This window comes from Lotus japonicus, chromosome 1 (assembly GCF_012489685.1).
Source record: "Lotus japonicus ecotype B-129 chromosome 1, LjGifu_v1.2".
In the NCBI taxonomy this organism is placed as follows: Eukaryota; Viridiplantae; Streptophyta; class Magnoliopsida; order Fabales; family Fabaceae; genus Lotus; species Lotus japonicus.
Genome location: NC_080041.1, coordinates 45,265,538 through 45,277,944, shown reverse-complemented (window position 1 = coordinate 45,277,944; position 12,407 = coordinate 45,265,538). Strand labels below are relative to the sequence as shown.

Genomic DNA, 12,407 nt, shown 5'->3' with positions numbered 1-12,407 from the left:
TGTCGCGTATTGAAAATGCGTCTCAACCGCACTTTGACCATGCGTTACAGACACAATCAGAACGTGCGATAAAACCTGATGGTAATAATTTATCGCACCTTCTATGAGCGTCAACGACGCTTGTTCATGGTGTGTCTTCATCGCCCTTCGAAAAGTGCAACAACACGCTGTCCTAGAGTGCGTTCGAAAGGGGTATTTTCGAGAATCTAGTATTTTCTTGGGGCTGAATAGATGTGGGGGGGGTCTGAATAACAATTCCCCTTAACTTTTTAACCATCTTTCAAATTGAAACATGTTTAAATATAATTTAAGAGTAGATATACAAAATCATTATAATTTGATTGTGAATATAGGGCTCCCACGGGGAATTAGAGAAAAATAAACATATTTAGTATATATTTATTAATTATATAGTAAAAAGCTCCTACATGAGGAACATTTTGCATGAAAATACTATAAATTGAAACTAATAGAAAATGTAAAATGTTTTAACAAAATTTTAGTACTTTTTCCATACTTTTAAATAATTTTAAGAGTAGATATATATGACCATTTTGCTGGGGTGTCTTTTTGCTGCTGATGAGGTAACGTGGGATGGAGATTATTTTGGGCTTGGCACAATGAGATGGCTCTTGGTTCTTTTGGCCTTGACTTTTTGTCTTGGAGATAATCACGTCTGGAAGAATGTGTTACTTATTGGTTTTTTTGGAGTCTATTTCTGGTTATGTTTAGAATGTATTGGTGTGGTTTGGCAAAGGGGCTTGTTCTAAGCTACTTATGGCTCTGGTGTGTTTTGTTTGTAATCTACATAGAGTATGGTGTACTTTTTTTCCCAATTGAGTTTTTCCTAGTAAGGTTTTAATGGGGCTCATACTCTAGTAGGAGGGGATTTGGTTGGTTTTGTATTATTGTCTTCTTGAGCGTGTTGTTCTCATGAAGAATCTTTTTCAATAAAATATCTTTTTTGTTGTAAAAAAAATATATATTTGACCATTTTAATTTGATTGTGAAAATATAGATTCCATGGGGAAGAATATTTATATTAAAATATTTTCAAGTTGAAAATAACAAACAATATATTTAGAATTTTTTTCATAATTTTAAAGGTATATATATATATATGTATATATATATATATAAATATGAAATTTTGACGAGAATTGGAATAAATGAACATATATAGCTTATATTTTTGTATGTTTATGTTACATATTAAAAACCTCATACAGATGGAACATTTTTCATAAAAATACTTTCAAGTTAAAACTAGCTAATAGAAATGTTTTGTTATAATTTTAGTATTTTTTCCAGACTTTTATAATAATTTTAAGAGTAGATATACATAAACATTACAATTTGATTGTGAAAATAAGGATCTCACAGGGAAGGACATTTACATTAAAATATTTCCAAGTTAAAAATAATCAAAATTAAATTTTAAGAAGTAAATATATATATAAAAATATGAAATTTTGATACCAAAAAGTTTCCACACGGGGATTGAAAATATATAGTCTATATTTATTGATGTTTAGGTTACATAGTAAAAAGCTGATACAATGACGAACATTTTGCATTAAAATACCTTCAAGTTGAAACTAATAGAAAATGTTTTAATATAATTTTTATACTTTTTCTAGAATTTTTAAATATCTTCAGGAGTCGATATACAGAAGCATTACAATTTGTTCTGAAAATAGGATCCGACGGAGAAGAACATTTACACTAAAATATTTCCAATTACAAATAAAAAAAATCAAATTTTATTATAATTTTATGGGTTGAGTGGGAGAGGTTCATGGATCAATTCTTGGATGATGCAATTTATCAGTCCGATGTACCAAACAATATCACATCTTTTACATGTTATCAATTGTGTAGAATTATTAGAGATGAGAAAAATGAAATAAAAAAACAAAAATAATGTAATTTATTATATATTCAATTTTTTTATAATATTATCATATTAATCAAACATAACATTATATTTGTATTTATTTATCATTTATATAACATTATCATATTAATCAGAATTATGCCCCGTGCAACGACACAGGTAACTATACTAGTTTCTTTATGTCCTAGTGTTAGTATATAGCTGTTCAAATTTTTAAAATTTTTTCCTCAAAACATCTATTTATTTTTTGAAATAAAACATCTATTATTTATATTAGTGTAGTTATTTAAAATTCCCCTTGTAACAAAAAAAATATAGTTTTTTTTTTTGGAAAGCGAAATATATTAAATATAATAAAAAGGAAGAGGTTAAGCTCATGAATATGACAATGAAGATACAAAACAGAAATCATCAATCATCAACAGATAAAAACAGTCACTTAAGCACCCTAAAAGATAAACACAACAAGAACCTCCCTGAACAAAAGAGAAAAACCAAAAGATCCAAAAGAAAAATGAAGACCTAAAACTGAACCAAAGACCAAACTAAGAGCAAAATCAACACTCAAGGCGGCCACCACTCCTCCATTTCCTATGTCAGACCGCAGATAGCCGTTCCCTGAATGCAACGGAGCAGGATGAACCAAGGGCATAATCGCACTCGAGGAGGGACCTCCTACATCGACCGCAACCGAATCCACACGAGTCGCCTGGGGCACCTGACGGGACTTACGACCTCTCTTGACTTTTTATGGACGCCCTCGCCTATGGAAAAGTACATCAGGAACATCCGAAGACGACTCATCCAAACTAACCTGAAGGTATGAAAAACGGTAGAAAGGGGGGGTTTGAATAACGTTTTCAAGATAAAACTTCCACCTCAAAGATTTTGACAAATCTTTCGAGAACTTAAGTGCTAAGAATAAGAGATAGAAAAGCACACAAGGATTTTTATCCTGGTTCACTTGATAAATCACTCAAGCTACTCCAATCCACCCGTTAAGGTGATTTCTTCCTTCTTAGAATGAAGGCAATCCACTAATCAGGTAAGAGTTACAACTGCACTTGAAACCTACAAGTGACTAACAATTACACTGACTTAGTTCACACTAAGATTCACTCTCTTAGTCTTCTCTAGGATCCGATCAACCTTGATCTCCTAAAGGAACTAAACAAATTGTTTATCAAAGAAATGTTTACAAGAGATTTGCTTCTAAAAAGCTAATAGTAAACACAATGAATTTAAGATGAAAGAAAGCTTAGAAGAATTTGAATTTGTCTTGCGCGTATGTGAATGCTTCTAGCCGCTTCTTTCAGTCTTCAGCCTCTTTTTATACTCCAAGGATTAGGGTTGAACGTTGCATGGGAAATGCTACCGTTGGAGGGCAGTTCTGGAAAATCCAGCTTCTGCTGTGTCTGAGACTGTTAGGTAGGTCGTCAGGAAGGTACAGTTGCTTTTGTACTTGGATAGTGACTTGACCTTTAAACCTAGGAGACTTCTGATCAAGGGAATGCTTCATGTTGGAACTTGTGAAGCCGGTTGATCAGAGTCAGAGGGAAGGCCCAGATCCTCTGACCATTGTATCTTCTGATTCTGAACTCAGAGGGAAGTACATGGTCTTCAGAGTATCTTGCTTCTGGACATCAGAGTTTCCACTATTCAGCTTCTGGATCTTCAGAGTCTTCTACACCATCAGAACATCTGAACCTTCAGTGTTTCTTGGTTATCAGACTGTCTGGATCTTCAGAACTTCTAGTGACTGAGTCCACATCAGAGTTTGTATAACTTCAGAACTTCTTAAGCTTTTCCACTGTTCATACTGAACACGGTGAATGCGAAAGCGTTGCTTGGGACACTCTTTAAGCACAGTGCTTCTGATTTGTGTGAGATTGAATAGAGGTCAGAGCCTGTAAATAGCACACTCAGAAAAACACGTTAGAGTACCACAATTGTTCATATCAAAAGGTTAACTTGTAATCATCAAAACATAGAGTTGTACTACTAGATCAAAACTTGATCTTACATAACCGCCATATCAATGAGATGATATTGAGTTACCCCACCATCTACAAATGGAGCCAAATGTTCAAGCCTGGGAGATAAATCATGTGATATCCCATAGGTATCAAGGATTTTCTCAAACTCATCATTCTCAAACTCTCCACCATGATCACTTCTCACATAGACAATCCTACTGGATTTCTCTTTCTGCACTTGGGCAACAAAGGTAGCAAACACAGAATGCGACTCATTCTTGCGTCTTAAGAATTTTACCCATGTCCAGCGGCTATAGTCGTCAATAATGACCATCTCATATTTCTTGCCACCTATAGACTCAGTTTTCACTGGTCCAAATAGGTCAATATGCAGAAGTTCCAACGGCCTTGAGGTGGAAACAACATTCTTTGCCTTGAATGGGAATTTTGTAAATTTGCCCTTCTAACATGCTTCACAAAGAGCATCTGAAGGGAACTTCAGAGTGGGTAAGCCCCTGACAAGGTCAAGCTTACACAGCTGAGAAATCTTTCTCATACTGGCATGTCCTAACCGTCTATGTCATACCCATTGCTCCTCATTAACAGAAAGAAGGCACTTTACTTTCTGAGATTCCAACTCAGATAATCTGATCTTATAGATGTTGTTCCGCCTCTTGCTGTAAAAAAGAACAGAGCCATCGATCTGACTTACAGCTTTGCAAGACTTTTGATTGAAAATAATGTCATAACCCTTGTCAGCTAATTGACTTATTGACGACAGATTATGCATTAAACCATCAACCAATAGAACATTATCAATGCATGGACTCTTACCAACACTTATGGTACCAGAACCAATGATCTTACCCTTCTCATTGCCTCCAAAACCAACTTCACCTCCAGGTTTAAGTTTTAGGTTTTGGAACATAAGCTTTTCTCCCGTCATGTGTCGCGAGCATCCACTATCCAGATACCATGATTGGTGTTTCAGTGGAGCGATCAAGGATATCTGCAACATAGATAATCTTTTCCTTAGGTACCCACTTTCTGGGTCCTTTCTTGTTATTTACCCCAGAAGTTCTGACAACGTTGGGTTTCTCAACATGATAATACAGGGGAATCTGAGCATGATATTTAGACATAGAGAATGATCCTTTCTTAATAGGTAAAGCAATTTTAGAAGGTACAGGTTCAAGAATACTGGTGCCAGAGGGAACAAAATGTTCATAAAGAGATTTGGGTTTAGGCATGGGAGGCTCATTTCTACTAGGTCTAGAATATCCAATGTCATTCATTCCATTTCTGCTAACGTCATAGATCATTGAAGCCATTAAGCTTCTATCTAGGCTTTTAGCTATGAACCTCTGAAAAGATTTTTCATATTTGGTTTCTTTTTTATCATCAGAAGTACTGGATAAAATGACTTCTTCCAACTTGGAAATTTGATTTTTGAGGACAGAGATGGAATTAACTAAAGAGAAATTATTTTCTTTTAACTTCGAAATTGTTTTCACATGTTTAACAGATATATCAGAAGCATCAAGAAAATCTTTTTTCAGCCTTTTATGCTTAGTCAGAAGTGAATCATGTTTGTTCATAATTTCAGCTAAGGCAGATTTTAGTTTAGACATTGAGAAAGATGTGAATACATCACTTTCATCTTCAGAGTCTGACTCAGCCTCTGATGCTGGATCTGATTCAGCTTTTGACTCTGCTTCTTTGTCTTTGACAATAGCCATGAGTCCTTCAACGACTTCGCCATCAAAGTCCACTCCTTCTGAGTTTGAATCATCAATAGTTACCATAAGACTTTTCTTCGCCTTGACATACTTCTTAGGCTTCTTGTCTTTCTTCAGCTTAGGACAATCACTCTTGTAATGTCCTGGCTCCTTGCATTCAAAGCATGTAACTTCTTTTGATGATGATTTGTGTTGACCAGATGAAGACTCTTGCTTTCCTTTAGTTCTGGATGAACTTTTGTATTTGTTTTGCCTGTGCTTCCAAAGGTGATTGATTCTCTTTGAGAGAAGTGAGAGCTCATCTTCATCAGAGTCCTCAGACGATTCTTCTGACACTTGTTTAGCTTGGAGCGCCTTGGTCTTCTCAGATTTCACCCTCAGAGCTATGGACTTTTGCTTCCTATGAGCAACATGATCATCACGATCTATCTCATGACTTCTCAGGATACCAATGAGTTCTTCTAAGCTCATCTTTTTGATGTCCTTAGACAGCTTCAAGGAAGTCATCAAAGGCATCCACTTCTCAGGAAGGCCTCTGAGAATTCTCTTCACGTGGTCAGCATTGGTGTAGCCTTTGTCAAGTATTCTGATTCTAAAAATGATCGTCTGGAATCTGGAAAACATAGCATCAACTGTTTCATCATGTTCCATCATAAAGGCTTCATACTTTTTGATCAGGGACAACGCCTTTGTCTCCTTGACTTCTTCATTCCCTTCATGAGACATCTTCAAGGAATCAAAGATCGCCTTGGCAGAATCACGGTATATGATCTTCTCATATTCTTCATATGGAATAGCACTCAGCAAGATAGTTCTTGCTCTGTGATGATCTTTGTACATTTTCTTTTGAGCTTCAGTCATCATGTATCTTGGGATCTTCACTCCATCTGCATCAACAGGGCGAGTGTAGCCATCAGTAATGTGATCCCAGAGATCAGCATCGAATCCTAGAAAGAAACTTTTGATTCTATCTTTCCAGTATTCGAACTTTTCTCCACCAAACATAGGTGATTTAGCACTGTAGTGCTCTCTTTGAGCATCGCTGGTGGTGGCAGCCATTTGAGTTTTTCACACCGGTCCGGATCTCTAAACACTGTTAAGTGTGGTAATCAGAACTTACGCTCTGATACCAATTGAAGGTATGAAAAACGATAGAAGGGGGGTTTGAATAGCGTTTTAAGATAAAAACTTTTCCCTCTTGAAGATTACAGAGAATCTTTTCCAGAACTGAAAGCACAAAGTGAAGAGATAATAGATGGAGAGAAACACACAGGTATTTTATCCTGGTTCACTTGAAAATCGCTCAAGCTAATTCAGTCCACCCGTTAAGGTGATTTCTTCCTTCTTAGAATGAAGACAATCCACTATTCAAAGTTTGTTACAACTGCACTAGCAACCTGCTTAGTGACTAACAATACAATGAACTAGCAACACTAAAATTCACTCTCTTAGTCTTCTCAAAGATCTGACCAACCTTGGTCCCTTAAGGAAATACAAACTCACTGTTTGAAAGATTTGGTTTACAATGAAGTGCTTCTAAGAAAGCTAAGGTAAACACAATAAGAACAAATGAAGAAAGATTGCTAAGAGAATCGGTTGAATATTTGCTTGAGTTTTGCACAAAGTTTCTTAGCTTCTTTCTTCCATCTTCTGCCTCTATATATACTCCAAGGTTTAGGGTTGTAGCCGTTGCATGGAATGCTATCATTGTAGGGCAAATCCGGAACTTCCAGATACTGTTGTGGCTGAACATCTTAGGTAAGGCCGTCAGAATAGTATACTTGCTTTTGTACTTGGATAGCGACGCGAGCCTTAGCCTAGTTGACTTCTTATCTGGCGACGCTTCGTGTTGGGAAGTGTGAAGCTTATGAGATCAGAGTAAGAGGGAAGCTTGGATCCTCTGACCTTCGTAGCTTCTGCTTCTGGACTGTTCATCAGAACTTCTGGTCATCAGAGTTGGAAGTACTTGGTCTTCAGAGCCAGCTTACTCTTGGACTTCCGAATCTTCACTTCTTAGCTTCTGGACCTTCAGAGCTTCTGATCATCAGAGCTTCTAGTCTTCAGAACTTGAAGTGATATGAATCCACATCAGAGCTTGTAATCTTCAGAACTTCTGAAGCATTTACTACTTTTCAATCAGAACATAGTGAGAGCGAAAGCGTTGCGTTGGCTACTCTTTTTGCTTTGTGCTTCTGATAAGTGTGTTTTTAGACCAGAGTCAGAGTCTGTCAATTAAACACTCAGAGAACAACGTTAGAGTACCATAATTGTTCATACACAATAATTAACTTGTAATCATCAAAACATAGAGTTGTACTACATGACCAAATCTTGGTCTTACAAGCCCATCATCAGCAACACTATGATGAAACGAGTCAAACCCGAAGCTTCCCACATCAAGCGTCTCATCTTGAGGTAGAAGAGATCGAAAAGGTAGCAAGTCAAAGAGACAACTGCCAGGTAAGGAATCCATCAAGAAGACATCAGGGGAAAATCTCAGAAAAGACATAGGAACCCGAATATCGAAGGGTAAAGCCATAACAACCTTCCCTTCTCTAAAGACGAGGCTGCGCATAAGAGTTACCAAAACAGCCCCACAGAGTTATCATTAAAGATGATACCTTTAATACCAAGTCGATTTATTTTAAACCATTAAATGTGTAAATTAATTGGCCGACATTGTTTCTAACTTAAGTAGATGTTTGAGTGCCCATGAATGCATTTAGAAACTGGGTTCCATGTGCTAAATAATAGTTTTAAAAAATATTAATTTCAAATTCAATTTAGGTAGACAACCTTGTATTTAACATGCAATAAAATATTTTAAATAATCGATTAATCATTAATTTAAATAAAAAATCTTTTGTTCCGACTTCCGATACCTGAATCGTTTTCAGACGTGGATTGGATCGGCACTAACCATAGTAAAAAAAAGAAAAAAGAAAAACTCACACAATGTGTTCAAAATTACAGCAATTATTATCTGATAAGTTTGTAGACATGGTTTTCGCTTCATTTCGAAGATACTTAAGCATGAGGAGCCAAAGCTCCAAGGTTCAGACTTTGTATGACCACTGCAAGAGTATCTTCTCGCTCTCTGGAAAACCCTCTCCTCCTTCTTCCCAAGCTTTGCTGAAACTCTCTTCCATTTTGGGTATGTCTAACTTTATTTTCAGCTCAAAGAATGAATGTTCAGTTCGAGAAATTAGGCTTATGGGTATTTGAAGTGGCGTTTGTATTGATTAATACTAATATAATACTCTTGGAGTTGAATGTGTTCATTTTATGGTTAAAATTGAAGAGTTTTGGTTGGTTTTGATTTTTCGGATGAGGTTTTATGTTACAATGTATGAAACTTTTGAGACTGGATTGGTTGAATATATGGATAGTTTTTTCTTGTGATGAATCTAGGTAATTTACATTTTTTGGGGGGCCTAAGATGAATTGTATGACAAAAAAATTAGCCTTAGCCCTGCAATTTGGGTCCTCCAATTATTTGTTGTTGTTGTTTGTTGTTAATTTGTTATTCTCATATATTTAAAAATTGTTAAAACCATAACAGATTTTATAAAGTGTTTGTTTATGGAGAATTTGGCCTGGTTCTTGATTCTGATATCAATTAGTGTGAGCAGTTATTGAATAAACAATGAATATAATACTGGTAAATTGTTGTCATTTGTTCAAGGTTAAGTTGTTTAGCAAAATGGACATCGTCAGTGTTACACATTTCCAGAGTAATAAGGCATTTATTCTGTTTCTTAGGCATCTCAGAAATAATCTATCCAACTGCTTCCCATCAAAACACAGATAGTTTTTCATAAATTGTTGAACTTTGAAATGCACTGCTTGTTACCCCATTGCAGGTAATGAATTCTTGATATTTGTTTATTCATGACTTGGCAGACACTGTTCAACCAACTGATGTTGGGCTCAGAGTGGAAACTGCAGATGATGATCGAGGGCATGGATTTTTTGGTGTTAACCAACTAAATAGAGTAGCTCGATGGGCACAGCCGATAACTTATGTGGACATTCATGAATGTGACAGTTTTACGGTGAGCTTTAGCTTTTTAGTGTGTAAATCAGTAAGAGAATTATTCATATTAGCAAATAATTGCATATCAAAGCCCTTGGTTCATAAGTTGTGAATTAGATTGTTTTTCATGTACGCATGATGGGTGGCTAACTGTGCGCATTGCACTGCAGTAAACGAAATAGAAAGAATTAAATGCATAAGCCATGGCCATTTGAACATTTACTAGTCATTCTGATGAGAAACAACTCCAAGCCTCCAAGTCAGAATCAGCTTCTATTTTGAATAATTGAACTTAAAAAGAGTTAATACACCATAGGTTAGGCTTTAGCCATTTACAAGCCATATATGAACATCGTGTGACTTGTCAGTTTGTTAGTCATACTCTAAGCATCTAAGTAACTTGTTCAATATATCTTCTCTTCTTCAGCACTATGATGTCGGTGTTTGTGTTGCGTCGTTGAGCTGGCCTCTGCACTGCACACTATGATGTCTATGCCTGTGTATATTCATTTATAATTTGTAATTTGTTTGATATCTCCTAATTGAAGATATTCTTAGTGCTAGTATGTGTTGTGTGGTTCAAATAAAAACAAACTGTTGTTCATTGCAATCTTGCAATTCGGTTGATCATGGTGTTTGTTTTCTAATATCAATCATTGCGATTTTCGTTTGACATTTCCAACCTGTGTGAAATGCGATTTATACTTCAAGTAAGCTATGTTGATTGATGCAGATGTGTATGTTTTGTTTTCCAACTTCTTCGGTCATTCCACTCCACGACCATCCTGGGATGACTGTATTTAGCAAACTTCTCTATGGCTCTTTGCATGTCAAGGCTTATGACTGGGTTGAACCTCCCTGCATTATAGAAAGCAAGGAACCAGGATATCCTCAAGGTCTGACTTGTGTATTGCACTTGCTCATTAGTCTGCTTTCTTTCTTCTTCGTATTCTTTTTTATTTTTTTAAGTTTTCATTTTTCTTTATAAGATGGGATTGCTCTTGTTAAATTGTTGTTTGAACTTTGAAGAACACAATATTTCATGAATGCATATTATCCTCCTTAGGAACGTCATTTTACCACGATACCTTCAAATTATATAGTCTAGATCTAATTCACTTTAAATACAGTAACAATGCTTTTGCTTCCAATGTCAATCAGTTCCCAATATATATGATTGATTTTGTAAAGTATTTTTTTGTATATCACATTAGCTTAGTTTTCATATTCAGCTGAATACCCAAATAGAACATAATGGTATAGGAATATTTTTTTTTATTTGTTTCATAAAATTCATGTCAAGTACCATCCTATGCCACATATCAGGCATTTTACGTATTGAAAAATAAAAGGGGTTAAAGCTGAGCATTAAACTTACGAGTTTTGATACATACAAGCCTCACTTTCTCTTCGATCTTAATTTCAGTCACTTTCTCCTCTCTTATTTTTCTATCACATAGCTTATCATATCACTCATTTCTCTCTCTTCTCTTGGTATCTCACATAGGTGTGAGTGGATTTGAAGTGTGAAGATAGCTTTTTTTTTCCTATATTCACATTGAATATAATATTCAGGGAATCATTTTTTAACATTAGACAGTGTGAAAATCATGATGTTTCATGGCTTATACATCCTACTCTTCTGCATCCAGAAATCCACTTGTCCTATGAACTTATATTCTTGGTTCATTTTCTTTTGTTTCAGTAAGACTAGCAAAGTTAGCAGTTGACAAGGTTTTGAATGCACCATGTGAGACATCAGTTTTATATCCAAAGCAAGGTGGAAATCTGCACTGTTTTACAGCAGTTACACCTTGTGCTGTGCTGGACGTTCTCGCGCCTCCTTACAGAGAAGATGAAGGAAGGAAGTGCACTTACTATCATGATTATCCTTATTCAACATTCTGTGAGTAAAGTAATTACTTGGATATTGCTTGTTTTCTATGCATCATAATATATATAGCAGTAATAAGGCTAAATGTCCTTAGATCAAATAAGTATATCAATTGATAAGCCGAATTATGATTTTCAACTCTAAAAGTTTGCTGATACTGCTTAGGAAATTAGAGTACTTCTATAGAACTCCTACATCCTTTTAGGGAGGAGGTGAATCAAATATGATGTCGGAGTACAGTGATTTTCTTGATGCTATGGCTCTGCAGCAGGTAAAGGATCTATAGGTGATGGTGAAGAGGATGAATATGCTTGGCTTGCAGAGATAGAAACTCCTGGTGATCTTTATATGCGCTCGGGGGTATATGCTGGCCCAGCTATTAAGGTCTAGCTCTGCTGCTTGGATTTAAAAGCAATTGAATGTTTCATTTTATGAAGGGTGGATGATGTTAATGCCTGGAAAATATTCATCTTCCATTTTGCTCCTGGAGGCTAGTGAGTGACCCAACAAGAGGATCTAAAATGCTGAATGCAAAGCACTTTCTGGTTAATTTATGATGTCTCCTTTTGCTGGATGCATGTTTTGAACCTAGATTTTGGTAAACAAGATCTGCAGTAGCTCATTAACTGGGTACTAGCCGTCGCTTTAGCTGCTATAGTAGTCACTGTGTTCCATTTTAGATTCTCCCAAGTCCCAACCAACAGTATGCAGTCTATGAGATATGCTTTTCTTGTACATTGATAAGCATAATTATTTTGTAATGATTCCTATACATCTGGTATCTACATCAACACTTATCAGAGTAATGGTAATTCTTTTTTCTTTATCGTCCAGAAAGTAAAAAAAAAGCAAACAACCTTCATCA

At 35.8% G+C, this 12,407-nt stretch overlaps 1 protein-coding gene across 2 annotated transcripts; it reads left to right on the top strand.

Annotated features, from left to right (window-relative positions):
* Nucleotides 1-8,552: 8,552 nt before the first annotated feature.
* LOC130730942 (plant cysteine oxidase 3) lies at nt 8,553-12,407 on the top strand. 2 transcript variants are annotated; one of them, XM_057583213.1, is made up of 5 exons: nt 8,553-8,766; nt 9,516-9,667; nt 10,382-10,544; nt 11,354-11,554; nt 11,814-12,407. In XM_057583213.1, the coding sequence occupies exons 1-5, from the start codon at nt 8,568-8,570 to the stop codon at nt 11,930-11,932; spliced, it is 834 nt and encodes a 277-aa protein (XP_057439196.1). In that variant the 5' UTR covers nt 8,553-8,567; the 3' UTR covers nt 11,933-12,407. The 2 variants fall into 2 exon arrangements, with proteins under 2 accessions (XP_057439196.1, XP_057439117.1); XM_057583134.1 differs by having other exon boundaries at nt 8,570-8,766; nt 11,811-12,407.

Excerpts from the sequence above, each read along its gene's own strand:
- LOC130730942 (XM_057583213.1), top strand. The coding sequence starts at position 8,568 with ATGTGTTCAAAATTACAGCAATTATTATCTGATAAGTTTGTAGACATG. Across the intron at positions 10,545-11,353 it reads GGAACCAGGATATCCTCAAG|TAAGACTAGCAAAGTTAGCA; the intron begins GTCTGACTTGTG and ends CTTTTGTTTCAG. Across the intron at positions 11,555-11,813 it reads TTATCCTTATTCAACATTCT|GTAAAGGATCTATAGGTGAT; the intron begins GTGAGTAAAGTA and ends GCTCTGCAGCAG.